Source organism: Macaca mulatta, chromosome 10, assembly GCF_049350105.2.
Source record: "Macaca mulatta isolate MMU2019108-1 chromosome 10, T2T-MMU8v2.0, whole genome shotgun sequence".
Classification (NCBI taxonomy): Eukaryota; Metazoa; Chordata; class Mammalia; order Primates; family Cercopithecidae; genus Macaca; species Macaca mulatta.
The window spans coordinates 73,342,897-73,363,762 of NC_133415.1; the positions used below are offsets into that span (position 1 = coordinate 73,342,897).

The window sequence follows — 20,866 nt, forward strand, 5'->3', positions numbered from 1 at the left end:
TGACGACACTGTGCTAAGTGAAATAAGCTAGGCATAAATGGACAAATACCATATGATTCCACTTATGAGGTACCTAGGGTAGTCAAATTCATAGAGACAGAAAGTAGAATGGCGATTACCAGGGGCTGGGGGTGGGTGAGGAAGGTAAATGGGTGTTGTTATTTAATGGGCATAGAGTTTCAGTTTTACAAGATGAAAACGTTCTGTAAATTTTTGCACAAAAATGTGAATCTATTGAACACAACAGAATTAAAAATTGGTTCACATGGTGATATTTATGTATATTTTACCACAATTCCAAAAAATCTCCAGCCCAGAGCTGGCCAGACCCCTCTAGATGTGTTAAGTCTAATGCAGAATATGCTGGGGCTATTATTTTTCCTTGACTGCCAACCCCTACATTCCTCAGACTGTGAGCCCTGCCCTTCCTAGTAGCCGCATTACATTACCTGTGTGGTCTATTGAAAACCAACCCCACAACTGCAACTTCTCTTCACATGAATTTCTGCCAAACTATCCTCAAATAGAATAATTCACTTCTCTAGTTTTCATCTGGCTTTTAAGAAATATTATCACTTCAGTGGAGGAAATAACCATCTTTTGGAAATTAAACTTTCTTCTTTATAGTCATTCTAAGTTTTCTATGTCTTAGCCTTCCTTCCAAAAGCAAAAAGAACCTCTGATATTGCTCTGAAATAATTTCTGAATGATGCTTTTGAAAATCTATGTATCAGTAAACCTGTGTTATGACTAATATCTAAGGATCTAGAAATGTATAGTTGGTACTTGTACCAATATTTCTGTGCTGAAGCTAATATTTCTTCATTTAGTCATCCTTAAGTGCTCTTAGCATAAAGCAATAATAAAAACAACTATTTATCTTCCCAATGGGAAATCAAACATAAGCATTGCAATGATTCACTTTTGATGTTCTTAATAACTTCTAATTTAGAGGAAACCATCAGTACAGAAACCACTGGCTTGAGAACAAAAGTGTCAAATACAGACACAGTCTTATAATTTATTTGGGACCATTAACCTGAACATGAAATATGTAATTCAAAGCTCTATTACTTTCATGTCATTGGCAGGTGCAATCACCTTTCTTTGACTCTCACATTTATGTATGTGAAAATTTGAAATTTTCTCAGATAACTAAATACATTTAGCTCTCGTTTCTCAAGTTCCAGCGACTACTTTATCTTATTTATTTATTTGAGATCTGGAGGCATGCGTTTGGAAAAGCTGAGTGCAAATGAGATGAAAGGTACTCACAGAGAAAACTGTATTGTGGTGGTTTCCAAATACTACCTGCTTCTGGAAGTGTAATTTCCAGAACCTTTCAGGAGATGAAAAGGCTTGTAAGTGCTCAGTCATATTTTGCAATTATAGAAAATTGTTAGTTGCATTTAAATCAGTCGACTGTACAAATGGACCAATTTGGTTAAAAAAAAAATTCTATCCCAGAATATCTATAGGTTAAGTCATTCAAGTGCCATTCACAAGAACAGACGACTCACTGTATCAGCGCCACAAAAAAGGAGGATTAGTGAATCATTTACAGTTGTTTTGAGAATGCCAATTTAATAGCAACTTACACCCAGCTTTTTTTTTTTCCCTGAAAAGACTGAACTCTAAGAAAAAAGTACATTTTGTACGTAGGACTTCTCCCACACTCTAGCTTCACAAAGAACATTTGATTTTAACTAAGGAGTAAAATGTAAATATTAGTCCTGTAGTTCCTAGATTTTGCATCTAAGTGTTTAGGCGACTTTCTGTGATTGGTTTGGTAAAGGGCATGTGGACACATAATTCTATTCATCCTGATGGTTTTCCACATAATGACTATAAAACAGGACTGGGGTAGGAAGGGCAAAATCATAACTACTTGGGCTCAAGATAAAACCAAGACAATGTTTAACACGTGCTCATACAAAATCACTGTTGATAATACAAAAAATTCATAGTTCTGGTTTCAAAAAATTAATCCAGATCTCTTGTGTACATAGGATGAAGCTTTGGGAAAAAAAAAAAAAAAAAGCTGGATCTACTCAATTTATGCTTGAATGAGCAAACTTGTGGCCTGGTTGTGGTTGCTGTAACTATACCCTGATTTTTCAGTGTCTGTTACGTATAGGTTGGTGTTTTTTTTTTTTTTTCCTTGTAGAATATCTTGTGATGTGATGTGGGAGAATGATGTTGTGCTTCCTTAGAGAGCTGGCTGGACAGAGTTCATGGGAGGCACTAACCTTGTGGGACACGTGAGTTTCATTGGGCTCTACTGGAAAGCGGCAAAAAAATATCATATCCGTGGAACAGGATTTGTGAACCTTTGTTAACGTCTCTGCAATGTTCAAACAAGGAATAAGGAAGATCTTAACGGATATTTTGTATGTGCCTTCTCTACAATTTGAACCTAACTGGAATGAAGAATGGGAGGAAAGAACTACTTTCCTATCATTCACTCTTAACATCTACACCATCACCATTCCTTCCAAACACACTCTCCACCCAGCAGTGCTGAAGACAAATATTGCCGTGTTGCCCACCATATTCTTGGCACCATACAAAATACCTGGCAACTCAATAACTATCTTCCCCAAGATTTAAGAAGGAAAATTTTCAAACATAGAAAAATGTCGAAGAATTTTGCAGTGAGCACCACTGTAACACCTAAATTCTACCATTAAGACTTTACTGACTGGGTACGGTGGCTCATGCCTGTAATCCCAGCACTCTGGGGGGCCAAGGCAGGAGGATCACCTGAGGTCAGGAGTTTGAGAGCAGGCATGGCCAACATGGTGAAACTCCATCTCTACTAAAAATACAAAAATTGGACACGTATGTTGGCGTGTGCCTAATCCCAGCTGCTGGGGAGGCTGAAACAGGAGAATCACCTAAATCCGGGAGGTGGAGATTGCAGTGAGCTGAGATGGTACCACTGCACTCCAGCCTGGGCAACAGACTGAGAATCTGTCTCAAAAAAAAAAAAAAAAAAGACTTTACTATGTTGCTTCAGCATGTATCTACCCACCCAGCCATCCTCTCTGATCCCTCTAATTTTGTATGCATTTCAGTATAAGTTGCAGATATCATTCCACTTCCCTGTTAAATGCTTCAACACTCACATAACTGGAGTTGAATATCTGTTCACAATTCTTTCTTTCTCTTTTGAACACCTAATGAAATACGACAATCTTAAATGTACTATTTAATAAATTTTGACAAATGCATACACCTGTGTAGCCCAAACACCTATCAAAAATATGAAACATTACCCCATAATGCCCCCAGAAGAGCCTCAAGCTCATCCCAGTGAATCTCTACTCCCATCCATCCACCCTCAAAATCACTCTTGTGATCTTTTTTTCACCAGTTTTGCCTGTTCTGGAACTCCATTTAAATAAATTCATACAGGATGTAGTCTTTTGTGTCTAGCTTATTTCACTTAACATAATATTTTTTAGATCATCGATGTTACTGCTTATAATAGCAGTTCACAATAAATATTGATTAGCTTATTTTAACCGCAGTGTTGATTAACCAAGGATTAAGTTGATTAGATGTATTTAAATACAGCTAATATAGCTAGAATATCTCTTATAAAGCCTCTGCGGGTTCAGAATATAGCAATATGTTGTTGACTAGATAAAGGTGGGGCAAGTTTTCTGGGTAAAGAAAAAATGAGGCATCCATCATCTTTTTAGAATTAGAGGAAAAGATATCCAAGGATGATGTTTTGAGCACACAAGACGGGTGAGATAGTAACTGACCACAAGCCTCTCGCCTTCTCTCAGGTGTAGGTATGATAGCTAAAGATGGCATTTTCCACAGGAATGTTTTTCTGGAATATTCATTTACACTTGGAGGCTATACCCCAAAGCAGGATAAGGCTCGACCAAGGGGGAATCTCTGTATTTCAGTTCTTTCAGCAGCAGTTCCTCATTCTCTAAGGAGGGGGGCTGACAACTGGCTTCAAGGAAGCAGAGTATAGAGCTTCCACTCAGTGTCTGTTGTGGTAAACGTGACTGGCTTTTTGGGGGAGTCCCAATTATTTGGAAGAGCCCCAACTGAAAATTTTCAAAAGAATTCTCTAAACCCACAACTGCCTTCTCTAAAAGTGGGTTCCCAGGCTCAGGAAGGTGTGGGACTCTGTGCTGTTTGACATGAAAATTTTGTTTATTAGTGATTTGACATTCATGTTAGGTTTAATCAGGTAGTTTTCACCTCTCAGAATCTATATTTTCTTTCCTATCATTCAAATGGGCTAAATTCACTGGTGGACTCGAGGTGACACCAGCTTGCACGTGGCCCAGACTGCAACTGGTGGCACTTGCAACCTCAGGTAGCCCTTCTAGGTGAAGCCAGGTGGAGATCTAAACACTTCAACTAAAGGTCTGGCTCTGCAGCCTCTTTCCTGAGAGCTGTGTGGGGCACAAGGCACAGAATTAAAACAGGGTCAGACACAGCGAACTCTAAGGAGGGTGCACTTTGAGATCACACCAGCCTTTTTCAGCACCATTTTGCTTTTTTTTTTTTTTTTAGATGGAGTCTCGCTCTGTCGCCAGGCTAGAGTGCAGTGGCATGATCTCAGCTCCCTGCAACCTCCTCCTCCCAGGTTGAAGCGATTCTCCTGCCTCAGCCTCCCGAGTAGCTGGGACTACAGGTATGCGCCACCACGCCCAGCTAACTTTTGCATTTGTAGTAGAGATGGGGTTTCACCATGTTGTCCAGGATGGTCTCAATCTCTTGACCTCGTGATCCACTCGCCTCGGCCTCCCAAAGTGCTGGGATTACAGGCGCGACCCACAGCGCAAGGCCCATTTTACTTTTAAACCGTTATTTAGCACCCAAACTCAGGGATACATGGAAGTATAAATTATAACAGGACAGATAAGTGGGGAGACTGATGTTGATGGAAACTTCAGTGAGAAAAGTGTAGATAGGATTACAGTTGACAACTGGATGCCTTGCATTTAGGATAACTGGGAGAAGGGAGGCTGGGACACATTGAAACACCCAGGTTGTTGCTGCCTACCCCACTTGCTAACATGACCAGTCTTAAACCTGCTCTGTTCTTAGAAACCTCCCTTCCAAAACGTGGATTATCTCGCCAGTGCTCAAGATGGGACACATTAACACTAAGTAAGCACTTTTCTTAGGAGCATTTCTTAGGCTGTTAAAATGCCAAGACTCCTAACCATCCTTGGTAGCTTTGAACCTATGTAAAGAGGTCAGTTAGCTGCCCTAGTTTATTCCTCAGAATGATGAGATCTGGCACTGAAAATGTTGTTCATACTGAGCCTCCCATCAAATGCAGTAAGTAGATAACCACAAACACCCACCCTTTTATGCTCATAACTCAGCATGTTGGAAACTATTTTCCCTTGACCTATTGCCAGCCCATCACGCCCCATACTCAGAACTCAAGTCCCAAACCGGCCGCTGAACAGTCACGCTTTTCTGCAGGACATACCCAATGTTAGGGCCAAAACTTTGTCCACCCTTCAAAGGAAGTCGATGTTTCCATATAAAGGCCCCCTCAAATGCAACAGCAAGCCCGTTGGGAGAGGGGTTGGCAGAGGCTACGGCCAGCCCATGGGCTTTCTTCGACCTTGATTATGACCGGGAGTGTAGATGTTAATTGCCAGGCTTGCCTCAAGGTGGAAAACAGTATCGGTTTCCACTGCCACCCCAGAGAAGGCAAGTTCCGCGGCTGGCGGTGGTGGGGACACGGTCCCTTCCAGGCCCCTTGCCACCCAGAGAGCAGCTCGGAGGCCGCCTACAGGTGCAATACCGGCACTGCGGCCCGGGCGGCGGGCCGGGGAGGGCTTCCAAGCCCACCAGCATCTCCGCAGGCCCTTCCCAAAGCCTGAACACGGCCCCGGCGTGCCCACCGCCTTCTACCCCCGGTTTCCCTGCGCCTCTGCCCCGGCGCGGTTTGGAAAGGAAGCTGGGAGCCCTCCCAGGCTCCGCAGACTCGGATTTGGGAGGGAGTGGGGCGCGGCCGAGGCTTCCCCTCGAATCTGCGGCAAGCCTGGCTCCAGGAAAGTTTTTCAAAGTTCCCAGCAGCGTCTGCCCAGGTCGCCTCCGCGGGGCGAGCAGACGGCGGCAAGCGCGCCAGCCTCGCCGCCGCCTCTGCCGCCAGCAGAGCGCTCTGGGCGGCTCGCTCGCGGGAAGCGGGCCGAACTCCCGGCGGGCAGGCAGGCCCTCCTCCCGGGGCAAAAGCCGCAGCTGACGCAGGCGGCTCGGAAGGCGGAAGCTGCCCCGCTCCGACCGCTCCGCCAGCGCCGCGGCGCCTACACCTGGGGCCCCGACGCGCGGGCAAAGGCTCCCGGTCCCGGGCGCCCGAGGGGGCGGTCCCCGCTGGGGGCCTCCACGCGTACCTAAGCAACCATCCCTTCCAAGTACCTCCCCGCACTCTCCCTTCCCTCCTGGCCCGAAGCTCCCGAGAACAGGGGTTGCTGTGGGGCCCCGGTATTTCTTTGCCGCCCTAAGCATCCACGAGCCCCCGACCCCTTCCAAGTTCCTCCCCGCACTACCCCCTCCCCAGCAACGTGAAGGGGAGGGGCGTGTCCTGGGTGAGCACGCCCTCTCATGAATATTAATAAGGGCGCATGCGCCCTGCCCGGCGTGCTGGGTAGAGGTGGCCAGCCCGGGCCGCGGCTGCCAGACGGGCTCTCCGGGTCCCTCTCCGAGAGCCGGGCGGGCACGCGTCATTGTGTTACCTGCGGCCGGCCCGCGAGCTAGGCTGGGTTTTTTTTTTTCTACCCTCCCTCCCCCTTTTTCCATGCAGCTGATCTGAAAGGGAATAAAAGGCTGCGCATAATCATAATAATAAAAGAAGGGGAGCGCGAGAGAAGGAAAGAAAGCCGGGAGGTGGAAGAGGAGGGGGAGCGTCTCAAAGAAGCGATCAGAATAATAAAAGGAGGCCGGGCTCTTTGCCTTCTGGAAAGGGCCGCTCTTGAAAGGGCTTTTGAAAAGTGGTGTTGTTTTCCAGTCGTGCATGCTCCAATCGGCGGAGTATATTAGAGCCGGGACGCGGCGGCCGCAGGGGCAGCGGCGACTGCAGCACCGGCGGCAGCACCAGCGCGAACAGCAGCGGCGGCGTCCCGAGTGCCCGCGGCGCGCGGCGCAGCGATGCGGTCCCCACGGACGCGCGGCCGGCCCGGGCGCCCCCTAAGCCTCCTGCTCGCCCTGCTCTGTGCCCTGCGAGCCAAGGTAGGAGCCCCTCTCCGGGCCTTGCTCCCAGCCATCCTTTCCCTCCCCTCGCGGCGCCCTGGGCGGTTGAGCCCCGCGAGCAGGCTCGGCAGCCCTCGAGCGCCCGACTCCTCGCCCCTACGCCGGAGCGGCTGCACCTGGGCTGAGCGCGCCAACTCCCGGGAGCCCCGGCCTCCTGAGGGTGACCCCTCCAGGCCGGGCAGGGGCGCGTTCGCTCCGCTCTTGCCCCCCGGGCAGTCGTCGTCGTCGGATTTCTTCCGCACTCGTGCATTTTTTTTTTTTTTTTTTTTTTTTTTTTTTTTTTTTTTTTGCCCCGGAATCATGTTGAGTCCTTGAACCTAGTTTTGCAAAATTATTTTCACTCGGCGCGGAGGGCTCGTCGGGGCGGGGAGTGGGAGGGAGTCGCCACCTCTATACTCGAAGAAAACAGCTTTCTCCGGCGCTGACCTTCCTCCTTCCCTCGCCGGCAGGTGTGTGGGGCCTCGGGTCAGTTCGAGTTGGAGATCCTGTCCATGCAGAACGTGAACGGGGAGCTGCAGAACGGGAACTGCTGCGGCGGCGCCCGGAACCCGGGAGACCGCAAGTGCACCCGCGACGAGTGTGACACATACTTCAAAGTGTGCCTCAAGGAGTATCAGTCCCGCGTCACGGCCGGGGGACCCTGCAGCTTCGGCTCAGGGTCCACGCCTGTCATCGGGGGCAACACCTTCAACCTCAAGGCCAGCCGCGGCAACGACCGCAACCGCATCGTGCTGCCTTTCAGTTTCGCCTGGCCGGTGAGTGACGACTCGGGAAGGAGGCCAGGCGGAGACTCACACCCGCGCCTGGCCGAGCTCTGCTATCCCCTGCTAGAGGGATTTAAAGGGCTTTGGCTTGAAACTCGGCGCTAACGGGGGAAATCTCTAGGGGTGGCGGTTGGGGGAGCCGGGACACTATAGTTAGATCTCGACCGGGGTAGTCGAGATGGGTCCCATTCCTGCTGCTGTTTGCCTAGTGCACAAAAGTGGGGATCCCAGAGGGGTTATGGGACCAGGCTCCTAGGAAGGCCGGTGTAAACTTGCAACTTGAAGTTCCCGGAGTAACCCTCCCGGCCCCAAGCCAAGAGGTCGTTGTAGCTGATCTCTTTTCTTAACTAATTAAACCTGGTGCGCCGTGGAAGGCGACTCGGCGCAGTTCTGGCCTGCGAACGCCGTCCAAATTGGCAACCTCCCCTTTCCCGTGAACGGCCGGGAGGGCGGGTGTGTCCTTCCTGGAGGGTGTGGGGGAGTCCGTTTCCCGCTGCTCCCCGGGAGATTTTAGTGTGTGCGGGGGCGCTCTCCGGGCTTGGCTCAGGGGCCGGGGGCGGCTGCCGCAGGAGGAGGTTCTTGGGGCCCTCACAGGAGCTGTAGACCCGGGAACCCCCGCCCGCTGCCGGCCCCTTCCTGCCCCCGCCCCCGAGTGGTGTAGCTCTTGTGGCCTCACTTCCAGCGGTTCCCGGGCTCTGGAACAGCTGTGTTTGCAGACTTCCCCGGGAAGGGCGGGTGCACGGCCCCCGCAAGCCTTCGGGGGCCGTGCCAAGGCCTGGAAGGGGTGGTCTTCTGGAGGTAGTGCCTGCGGGTGCAAGTGATAGACCCTCATCCTCCACCCCATTCCGCCCCCAAAGCAGCTCGAGGCCCCGGGCCCAGCTGGCAGATCCTGCAACGAGGCCCTTGCAACATCCCAAAATGGGTGGAAGGAAGATGGGTGCGATTGCAGAAGGGGAGGAAAGGGAAATGTTGGGGGTGTGCCCTCTGCCTGGCTCCCGCTGTCCAGGAGGCATGACTCATTGCCAAGACTGGGGTTTGGCCTAGCCTGTGCTGGGAGGGTGGGTGGTGAGAGGGGGAGCTCGGTGCCCCAGAGGATTGCTTACCACCACGTGCTCTAATGGGGTGCACTCTGCTGCCTCCTGTCCGCCAGCTTTGGCTGTGATTCTGGGAGGAGACGAGAGAGGGGAGAGTATCAGGCTGTGACTGTGTATGAAGCTTGGGGTGGCTCTTAAAATCCACGTTTACAGGAGCTGGCATTATAAGGTGCCCTCCGCTGTGGGTGAGATAAGACACTTATCAAAAACTGCCATGAAAAAGGGTTTATAAAAAAAAAATTAAAACCAACACTACTGTATGTGAAGCTCTCTTGAGGTCCAAGGACTGCTTCTGTTGTGGGATTTCATTTTTACCAAGAGTATTTATCTTGTTTGTTAATCCCCTATTAGGGAGAACTTTAAGCTAAAGAGCCTGGCTACCTTTAAATCTGGCTGGGCCCAAGCTGACTGTGAATACTCAGTGCCCTTGAACGTGTGTTTGAAGTTTAGGGGGAAGGGGCCTGCAGGTGGTTCCACCCTCCTGCCGGAGGATCTGTCTGGAGCCCCTCGCTTTTCACAAGACCATAAAAGGAATCTTATTAGTGATGTGGAAAAGCAGCAGCCTGGCTGAGGCTCATTTTGGAGAGTAGGGTCAGAGGGATGGCTAGCATGAAAACAAGGAGGCTTGCTCTAGTCTAGGCTGGCCAAGGAAAAGTGACCTAGAAGGTGCGTCTGTCCCCTTTTGACACTTGGTCAGCGAGTGCTCAATGGAAAAGGAGCGGAAATAGTGTGGGAGGGCAGGAGAAGCGATTGATTTGCATTTGCTGGTGCTCTTCTGTGGTTTCAGGCCCCACGGGTCACCAACCATGAAATAGACTCTCCGCTTTTCTCGAATGGGGGAAGACCGATGGGGCAACACTGAGAATGTGGTTCTTTTGAAGTTGGGACAAACACATGTATCACAAGTCTCCACCCTCATGCCCCAAAAAGGCCTGTGAAACATAAGCTTTACTTCTCAAGAGAAATTGGAGTTTAGGTGTGTTTGTTTTTCTGTATGTGGTTGGAGAAACGGCACAGTCCATAACTTTCAAGAATGATTCCAGGCTGAGTATAAACGTAACTGAAACACTTAAGTAGCTGAGCAAGTATTTAAGTAGAGAGCACAGCTTCATTCAGTTTGGCAATTAACTATGTCTTTTAAAACTGATTTCCTTGAATAGGAAATAAATGAACTCAGTACAGAATTCAAGAGATAACAAGAAAAGGATATATGGTTAAAAACAAAGCAAAACTCCAAACCACTTTCGTCTCCCAACCCCTAGCAGGCACAATTACCATTTGCATGAGTCCTCCCAAATTTGCTGACGCTGGGTGTCAGCAAAGGGTGCAGGGGTAGGTCAGTGTAGAAGGTCATGTAATTCATGCCCTTTGTTTGGAATTATGACCCCATCCAAGCAACTGTTCATGTTCTAGAGAGGACGAGGAGGAAACGATTTGGTCAGATATGATATACAGTCCACGTTCTGATGTGCATGTGAAAGGCTTTGTAGAGGCGGCCCTTCCTGCCATATATCATATCTAAGTATGTCCCACTTGGTGTCCACTGCCCCAGCTCTGGTCTTGGCGTAGCTTTTCACCACTGGCTTCTAATTCTCATACTGTTGCTGCTCCAAGGGGCTTAACTTGCAGCAACTATCTAGATTAATGATTCTCAAGTTGGGGGACCAAGTGATAAGAACATTATTGTGGGAAGTAATTGGGCTTAACAGGAAATAATTTAGGAATGACCACTTATAAATCACTGAAACGATTAATTTGTACCTCCCAAAATTCGTGCTAAATCCCAGTAGTGCCTGCTTATTAAAAATGCATTAGTGTAATTACCACTACTCATCCCCAAAACCTTTTTGGGAACTTCAGAACCCCAGTTAGCTGTATTGCTACATTGGCCCCAGAGTGAAATGAATCTAGAGAAATGTTAGGGGAAGCAATTGGGGTATCTGGCTTATTAGCCTCACATTTAAATTCCATTGATCCTATTAAAAGACTTGCTGAGATCAACTTAATTGTTTTTTAGGAAAATCCAATGAAACATTCTTCTGTGTGAGGGATGCCAGCTTTGGCCCCCTTCATACTTCAGGCCTGAATGACCAGTTGCCATGATGCTAATCACAGAATGTAATCGACAGGCCCTTACTTTTATGCCTTTTGCTGTCTTTCCCAGTCCCTGAGCTTCTCTAGATATGGTGTGGGCACATGGAGGGCGCAACGATGGGGTTCTGATTTGACCAGCCTCCTTTCTGCAGCCAGGATTTACATCCCGCCCATGTGGTCAGCATGTATACAAAGAAAGAGCATGTGTGTATGTATGTGCTCAGAGCAAGGGACTTTCTGCATGTGGAGAAATGCCTTTTGCCGTAAGAAGTCTACCTCAAACCAAAGGGATGAAGTGATGTGTCTGTGTTGCAACACTGGGCTTGGGGAAAAGTGAAATTGTGCTTGCTTGGAAAGAGCTGTGCTAAGTATCTGCAGAATAGCTGCTCCAAAAATGGAATCTTTATTCCAGGTACTTGGTTTCTAATATTTCTTTTTTCTCTTGCAGGTGTAACCTTCTGTGTTTTCTTCCTCCTTGTTGTCTTGTTTCTTAGCAACTTATTCAAACCTCCTGTACTTACATGAATTTGCAACCCACCAGTTCCACACCCATCATTCTATAGGGACTTAAGATGTTTTTAGAAAACAGTGCAACTTTTGGCGTGGAGGCTTTTGGGGGAGTTGAGTGGGTAAAAAGGAGAGTCAGCAGCAACTTACAGGCATGCAAGCTCCCAGAAAATCAGCAATCTAAATGCTGCTCAAAATCTTCACACCAAATAGTGGTGCCTTTGGGGACCTTTTAGATAGAAGGCATGTGGGAAGTTTAACATGGAAAAAAAATTTACTTAAAAAAAAAAAAAACAGTGTCAAGGCAACAAGGAGCCTTCAGAGTTCCTGATCTGAAAACAGGAATGTGAACAGAGGCCTTGGCTGGATTCATATCATCCACTGGCCCTATTGTAGATGGGCCAGAAGTTGGTCCCAATGTCCGGCTTTCAAGGTTAGTGACAGTGTAAGAATGCATGATCTCTGGATGTGCATACAATTAGCATTGTAATCCACAAATGCAAATGTTCCTGCAAATTCTTCCATGGCAAACTTCTGGAGGCATGTTGCTCTTCCACCTACCCCCATCCTTCAAGCTCAGGATCTAGGCTGCTGAGAGAAGTGACTCTTGGCTTCAGCTTTTAAATGCATACATATATATAATATACAAAAACTTAGTCTTTTCTTCCAACTGTTGGAAGATACATTGGGATGAATGGAAAGTGGTGATTCTAGAATTGTGGTGGAAATGGAGGAGGGTCCTGGGTTCAGAAAAATCCCAACTTTACTTTGGTGCTTGGCACCGGCTGGCTGTGTTGTGACTTCTATGCTGATTTCCGATTACCGCGTGGACCACAGCAGCCCCATGGCTGCTGGTATTTTTTTTTTTTTTTTTTTTTTATGGTGCCAGTGACATCTATCATTGGTGCAGTGCGTGTGCTGGGAAGAAATTCCGCAAGGTGGCTCCCAGTAGTTAAAGGAGTACGTAAATAGTCAAACATGCAGAGTCCTCTACCAGCTCAACCCAGTTTTTATGCGCTTTTGGTAAATAAATAGAAAGGCTTCTTGTTCAGGCTTGCTCTGTGTGAACCAGACCGTTGTGCTTGGCTGGCTTCTCGGTATTCTATCTATTAACCTCGCCACCCTTTTGTAACTGGTGCATTTAATTATCAGTGGGATGCTTTTCAAACAGGTAAGGGTAATGATGGGAAAGGGGGTGGGGATGTCTCATTGAGAGTCTCAAATCTGGATATGAGCTTTGGGGCCCCTTGGTGAGCCTTTGAGGTGGGCTTTGATGAGAAAATCACCCTTTGTAACCAGATCGGACTCTATTGACATGTCAAGCCCTACAGACTTGATTGCTTTCTGTGTCTGAAGTCTTAGCCTAGATGCTATAGGATAGTTGTCCTTTCTTATCTCACCTTCCCGAAACCCACTGGCATGGTGTGCATGAGTACGTGTGAGTGTGCCCACACATGGACTCCCTGCAACCTTTTCTGCTTAATATGTTTTGTGATTGGAATATTTTATACTCTGGCCACCCAGACACAGGCAGGACAATAGAGTTGGCCGAATTGACTGAAATGAGGATTATGGAGAATAATGGGGCCTCTCCAAAAATAATGCTAATACAGGACAAGCGACAGGAAGCAACAGTTGAGTCAGCAGAGCGCAGGGCCCCTGACGATCCCCGGGAGCCGACTGACTGTGCACAATGGCCGCGTTGGCACGTCGGGCATTCCCAGGATGTGCGTGCCGCCGGCGGGCCTGCCTGTCGCTGCAGCCTGGGGTTTTGGACGCCGCACGCGTGCCGTTTGGATGGCGGTTTATTTGTGTCCGTCAGCTTGGCAGGAGGGGAGGCAGCCGCTTCTCAGGGCTTGGTTTGGCTGTCACTGTTGCCAGGAAAAGGAAGCTCCCAGCTGCCAACACAATTACCTTTGTTTCTTACATCCCCCCTTCTTAATGTGGCAATTAAGTGCTTACCGCTCTGCCCAGTGCCAAGGTAACCGCCATGGAGTGGGACAGGGCAGAGAACACAACCTTGGCACAGCAGCCTAAGTGTGGAGGGCGGGAGGAGGTGCAGGGGCCCCAGCCTTGGCGGAGGGGGAGCCTGGTGGCCCTTGGATGCCCTGGGACTTTGATGCCAGGACTCTCCTCTAGGTAGAATTCCACGGAAATCTTCCAAAAAGCAATTCTGAAGGCTGACCGTTCCTCTTTGATGCCATACCAGAATGGGAACCAGCTGCCAGTTTGCCACATTTCCTTGGGCTTGGAGCTGGGAAGGGGCTGAGGTGACTCAGTTGCAAATCCAGACTGAAGATCTGTTTGCTACCCCTCCCTCCTGTGTGGCCCCCACAGTATTGTTCTGGAAAACATAAGGAAAAAAGATGAAAGCCAGGTGACTCCTCAGCAGAATCTTAGTTCTGTAGTCTGAAACCAAGAAAAAACCCAGGTATTTGCTTTTTTGTTGCTGTTTTGCTGTATAAACAAGTTTGAACACTTGCCTTTCCAAGCCCTCCTGGGATGGAGGACTCAGCCTCTAGTGGGGGTCAGAGTTGCAGTGGCTGCTTGTATGTGACTTTGGCATAGTGGATTTGCTGCTCTGTGGCCTCGTCCCTGCTTTGACGGCATGAGGTGTGTGTGCGTGGTCTGGGATCTCAGTGCCTGGGTGTATGTTCAGGGATGTACAGAGGTCAAGTGTGGGCCTGGGAAAAAGTAAAGTTCTCTAGCAACTAATAATCATTGTTAAATTATCTTGATTGCTGATCGATCTATAGTGTGGGGATGGAGTGGGAGGTTGAGTGCCTGCTAATAGGAGCCTTGGAGGGAATCCTTTTTCTCTGTAGGGCTGGGTAGGAGGAATCCTCCTGCCCCAGGAGATCCTAATCCCTTCCCTGAAACAGGCAGGAAAAAAAGTCCAGCCTTCGTTGCCGTCACTGTAGCTCCCTGCCTTCACCCTGTCTCTGCCTCTGAGAAAGAAGGCAGTTCATGGAAAATCACAGAGCCAGGCATGTAGGGCCGTGTGCAATTCTTTTCTCTCCAGGTGGGGTGATGTTGGTCAGCAACTTCTGAGGTTTTCCCAGTTCTGGCGAGGATGAGCCTGGTAGACCGCTTGGTCTTCCAAGTTCTTGTGCAAGCCCTAAGGATGCCTTCCTCCTTGAGTATTAAACCGAGTTAGTACTGCCATGCCAGCTCAGTCCCGGCACCTTCCCTTGCAGTGGGATTTGTGTTTAGCGCTTGTGCAAGTCTGTCAAAACTCCTGGTGTCAATGCATTTAATCAGAGGATTAATTACAACAATATTGTTGAAGTGGAGGACGTGGGCCCCAACGTGACCAGCAAATGAAGGGCTTAATTATACAGAATCAGCCACACATTTGGCCTCATTCTGACTGTGCTGTTACCTCAAATCAGCAGAGAAATATAATTTCTTGCTGCTCTTAGGGAAGAGTCCTGTAATTTGCAGGAAGTCCTAAGAAACTTCAAGAGGCTGTAAATAAGGTATAACTTTCGCTAATAAAATAGTAACAACAACAATGAACTTGGACCTGTGGCCACTAACAGGAGAGGGCTGGGTATGTGCCCCGGCTTGCCCGGTTTTGCTTGCTTTTCTGAGCATTTTCCCACAGTTATCAGTGAACGAAATGGAATCCTACTCTGCTTTGAGTATGAAACATATTTCGGCTGAATTCCAAGGCAGGGTCTATCACAAGATATTTGTATATTCAGAGATGACCTGCTGTGTCACTGTGAGAGCACTAAGCTGGCCTGGAGTTATGAATGAAACTCCCTTTTACCCTTTTTCTCTTTTGCCTTTGTCTCATAGGTGCTTTCTCTTCTCTTGGCAGCAGTGTGCTTCTGGTGGCACAGCACGGTATTATTTAATGTACACGCTTCTGTTTTCGATGGCTTGGTTTCTGACACAGCAAAGCGGGGATTCATGACCCAGTTCATGTTCCTTGTCTACCCCACCTGCCTTGAGTACATTTCTTCAGCGCCAAGATAGCAGAAGCTTCATTTAAACGCTGGTGTTTTGCGAGACTGACCTTACTGTAAATTACGAAGGAAATTTTTAGAAAAGGAGGGAATTTGCTAATAGCTTAGGTTTGGCGGAGGGTTGGGGAGGTGGAATTCTGAGATAAGCTTGGAAGATAAAAGGTGCCTTCAGTTTAACAGCTGGCATCTTGCCAGTATCCAGGGAATTTGTTTAGTTAGTAGACTCTGATTATTCTTGGAATGTTAGATCTTATTAACAGATAAGTTCATCAATAAATATAACCCATGGGTGTGTGGTTGTTTCTCCCTTTGTACTTTCTTCCCTGGGATCTGCCCCCAACTCCACCGCCCAAGTGAGGTTGACTTCTTTGTCTTGCAGAGTCGCTTTGCATCTACCCCCTCCTGTTTCCTAGAGTTACCCGATACTTGTGGGAGCCAGGATGGTCTCACACAGACAGAGCTTTCAAAGGGGTTCTAAAAAGGAAAAGGGGGCCTCCCTAGAGACTGCCTCACCAGGGCCCAAAGTGTAACCTTAGCAATACCCCCTCGGTACAAATACCTGGTTAGGTTAACTTAGAATAAATTCTTTGTGTTTTTTTTCCCTCCCTTGTGCACTAGGGTCAGGGTCTGGAAAGTTTTGGGAAACTATATGCTAAGTACTCTCATATCATATAGGGAGGTGGCATTTCCTGATCTCAACTTTGAGCTGCCTGCATGCATGTTGACCCCAGTGGGTCCCTGCCAGGTGAAAGGAGTCATTTGTCAACCTGGGAAGAGTACTGACAAAGGAAGGGGAGTTGGTTTGGATTTAAACATCCAGGAACTCAGAGCAATGACCAATAGAATTTTTATTTTGGCATTATGGTTTTGTTTGGTGGGGTCTTCTGGGAGGAGGCCAAGAATGTACGAGGTTTTGGAGAGTCGACCCTGTTTCTGAATTGCTAAATTGTTGTTTATCTGTCTTGCAGAGGTCCTATACGTTGCTTGTGGAGGCGTGGGATTCCAGTAATGACACCGTTCGTAAGTATCGCTTCTGTGGACTTTTCTCTAAACACATGTGGAAGTGTGGGGCTTGGCCAACCAGTTGGAGCTGGATCTGTCTCCTCAGTACTTAGGATTTCTGCCACCCCTTGCCTTCTGTTCTCTCCCGCACCCTAGGGTGAACCTGTCAGTGGAATCTATTCCTTAACTTTTCTAGAATTTTAGCTTGGAATATTAAGTGGCCAGAACAGACTCCCAGTTAACTCATTCCCTGATTATGAAACCTAGATTATCTTCAGGATAGAGATCTTAATGGTTTTACAACTTTAAAACCTTGTAGGCTGCTAAAGGATCAAAGTAGTGACTTTTTAAAAGTCCATTTAAACTTTAAGTGAGCGTTTAATCTCTCATCAGAAAGATAAAGCCATAAAGGTGGTGCTGGGCTCTAGAGACCGACCTTGAATTTCACTTGGTGGGCAGGTGAGCTTCTAGCCCGTCCAGGTTTCCCACACTGCGCCACAGACCTTTCATTGAAGCAGAATTACAGAGCTTCACAGCCATTACCTGCCTTGTCCCCTCCTGAAAGATGGCTCTGTTTTCAGTGCAGGTTGCCTTTCAGGACGGTGAGGGGTCGGTTTTGGTGGATACGCCATGGAGGATGTGATGGAAATGACATAGTCTGGCTTACAAAGTAGTCTTGCTCTTTAATTGTAACTTTACAGTGTTTTTGCTCACGAGCCGAAACTTCAGTTCCCTTTTTGCCAGCAGAGTTTGGGTTGCTGTTGCTGGAAAACTTGATGTGCACTGAAATCTCTTGGTGTGTGCATGAGGAAGAGTGGATCCAGCTTCTTGTCTTGGCTCTCCATTCTCTGAATGCCTTGTTCTTTTTGCTTTTCTATCTTAGCAATTTTTTGTTGTCACTGTGAATAACATCTTTTCCTCTTTCCTTGCCTTGCTTTTTTGCTGACAGAGAATGGTGAATGCCCACCGTGGGTGCAGTGAGGGCTCGGTGCCTGCTGCGTGGGCAGCTTCCACCTGTGGCTGGCTTATTGGGCCACTTGGGGCTGCAGAATCATTGCTGAGCCCAGATGTGCCAGAGAGTCCCAGGCCATTTGGGTCACTCTTCTAGCTTGGGAATCTTAACTCCAACTCTTTGGGTGTCATCCTCCCTGGAGGGGAGCTTGTGAAAGTCCATGGTCCAAGTCTTCCTCCCCAGAGGACTACCCCATAATGCCATGGGGAGCGCATGTGGGGGTGGCAGGGAAGCTGTGTCAGCCTTGGCTATGGCTGATGCCAGTCAGGGTCACAGACACCTGTTTGTTCTCCCCTCCCTTCCCTGCCACAAACGTTGAGGACTGTGAACATTATGTCACTGTGACCTGCTTACAATGGTAACTAAGCGTTAAGCAGAAGGGGTCGAGGAGAGGGGGAGAGGCATAGGCTCTTCTGTAATATTATGGTGTCGGCCTGGTGTTCTTTCCCCTCCCTTTTAGCTATTGAAACAATCCACCGGTAGAGTGAACAACTTGAGTTTGACACTGGCCTGTGATAAGAGCTGGGTCAGTATACTTGTTAGGGACATGTGAGAGACCTCCCTGCCACACTCCAGCATTCGCAGAACCTTTCCTGGGCCTACTGTTGCCTCACTGGTCAGGGAGTTATGTCCCTGGGAACCCAGGGCTTGTCCAGAACTACTACCCACAGTTGTCTGCATTTCCAGGTAGCCCCATTTTGGGGTTCTGGGATGTTTCATCTCCTGCTTGGGGGGTAACCAAATCCCTGGAAGAGGACAACAAGGAAGACTGGGGTAGGAATAAAGGTCTTTTAAACCTCTGTTTTTAGAGAGAGAGGGGTTGATACAAAGTCACGGGTGCCCATTGCGGGTTATCAAAACTCACTTGGTGAACCCCGAAGAGGAGATGAGTTTGGTGGGAATGGTTTCCACTTGCCTATTTGACCTCTTCTATGATGCTTCCAAGGAATCTTGAATTCAGCACAGCCAAAACCAAAGTCAGGATCTTCTCTTGACAAAAGCAGTCCCTTCCCTAGCGCCCTTTCTGGGTGTCTGGCACTGATATTTGAACGCTCACTGCCTTAAGTCAGAAATATGGAAGGCGCTCTGTGTACCTCGTCTCTGTTAGCATCCATACCTAGTCCACCTCCAAGTTCTGAAAAATCTCTCCAGCTCTTCACTTGAATCTGCCTGCCTTCTGCCACTGCCCTGGTCCAAGTCACCATCTGCTCATGACCGAACTTAGAGTAGCCTCCGTCTGGTCCACCTTGATCTGCTCTGACCCACCTCTAGTGCTTTCTCCATTCTTCTGCCATCCTGGTCTTTTCAGAGCATAACCTTGGCTTGTCACCCTTATTATGAAAAACCAACCACTCGGTGGCCTTCTGTTGCTCTTGGGACAGATCTTCACGTGGCCCACAAGGCTCTGTGCAGCCCAGCCTTGTCTCCCTGCCAGCCTTGTCTTACACACCATGTCCATCGTGTCTATAGCCTGGCCATACCCTAGCAGTTGCTTTTCTATCCTCAACTATATCGCGTGCTCTCCTGCCTCAGGACCTTTGCACATGCTGTTTATGCTACCTGGAGTGTTTTGTTCCTTTCTTCACCCTGAGCCACTCCCTCTGGACTGCACTCCACAGGGCAGAAGCTGAGGATGTTCAGAAGCCCAAATGGAGTTGGCTGCCCTGTGGGACCCAAGCGAGTTGTAAACATTCTGGCTTCAGATGGTAAATCAAAGGCAGAGCCCTGAGTTTTAGGGCAGAGAATTCCTTCTATCAGCTCTGCAGTGAGCCCTCACAGGCAGACTCGGGCCCAAATATAGCCTAGGTTCTGTTTATGTATTCGAAAGTATTTAAGGCTGGTCCTTCTGTCATCGGTCCTTCAAAGTCTTTTATTACATTTTGGGATTGTGGTATATAGAGTTCCAAATTTCTTTCTCCCCCAGAGCAAATGGTTTCAGTTTACTGTAATGCACAGGAGACATGTAAGCATACATAGGCACACTTCAGACCAGGTTTTCTCTGAGGCCCCCTTCTAGGTTTTCGGGTTGGTGTGGTCCCAGGTTATGCTGAGACTCGCCCTTCATCACCTCCTCCATGGCCTGCGAGGTGGTCATAGATTCTTCGTGATTCACCTTCATGGCACTAGGGATTGCAGAGAGGCATGGTGACGTCCTTTTCCAATCACAAGGCTGGACTGCCAAGTGAACTGCCACAGATAACCTTTCCGGTGCCCCAAGCTGAAGGGAAGCGTGATCAGGAAGCAGGCAGCAGAGGTGTTCGAACCCAGACATGCTTGACTCCCTCCCTGAGCAGGTGTGAAGTTATGTATGCAGCTCTATTAGCTCCACTGAAGATTCTGAAGTGATCCTCTACACGGCACTTCCCGGAAATAAGTGGAAAGCTTACTGCGTGACTGAAAAGTACATATCAGTCTTGTACCCCTAGGATTGCCCTGAACTTTTGTCTGAACTGTTTGTTGTTGATACGAGCCTCAAAACCTAGATGCCTTTGAGCCATGGCTAGTGTGTTTCACCGATCCCTTTTATGAAGATCTTGTAAGCGTGTGGTAATAGCCCACTATGCTTTTTAACTGAACCAGCAGAGCAAACATAGTTAATGGAGAGACATTTTTGTCATTCCTTGGCCTCTGTTTATTTGCAAAAATGAGGAAAGTGTTACCTGCAAGTGGTTCAGTGCTGCCGGGGTGTCAGGCTGCAGGTATGTGGGCTTGTTCAAGGCTTGTCTTGCCCACGCAGCAGTTTGAGAGCCCCAGAGGGTGAATACTGGGGCCCTGTTGGAAGTGGGATGTGTGGATGAAGCCACCCAGGAGTCCCTTCTCTCCTGGTCACCTACAGGGCTTCCATCAGTTTGTAAAGGAGCACGGGCCCGAGGCCTAGAAAAACAGCCATGTGGGTGGTTAAGAATCACACAGACATTGCAAGTCTCTGTCTCTCCAAGATGGCCTTGGATTTGACAAGGTGATGGAGAGTTGGTGCTAACAGGTTTAAGAAAACAAACACAAAACCAGGCTGGGGTGCTGACTTAGTGCCTCGCTGCCTTTTCAGATCCCTCACCTGAACTCCTGGCACCTGATGTTTGAGCTATTTTTGTACCTGTCTCTTCTCAAACTAGATCATAAATGGCCTCAGGGCAGGGACTACTTACTCCTGAGAGCTGCTTGAGCTGGAGGTGTTTC

The 20,866-nt window shown here is 48.3% G+C and overlaps 1 protein-coding gene across 1 annotated transcript in view; it reads left to right on the forward strand.

Moving 5' to 3' along the window:
• Positions 1-6,671: 6,671 nt before the first annotated feature.
• JAG1 (jagged canonical Notch ligand 1) overlaps positions 6,672-20,866 on the forward strand; it is a 35,996-nt gene continuing 21,801 nt past the window's right edge. The window contains exons 1-3 of the mRNA XM_015149480.3: positions 6,672-7,221; positions 7,692-7,997; positions 16,644-16,695. Of these exons, the coding sequence (XP_015004966.1) occupies positions 7,141-7,221; positions 7,692-7,997; positions 16,644-16,695 (439 nt within the window). The 5' untranslated portion in view covers positions 6,672-7,140. The remainder of the gene's footprint in view (positions 7,222-7,691; positions 7,998-16,643; positions 16,696-20,866) is intronic.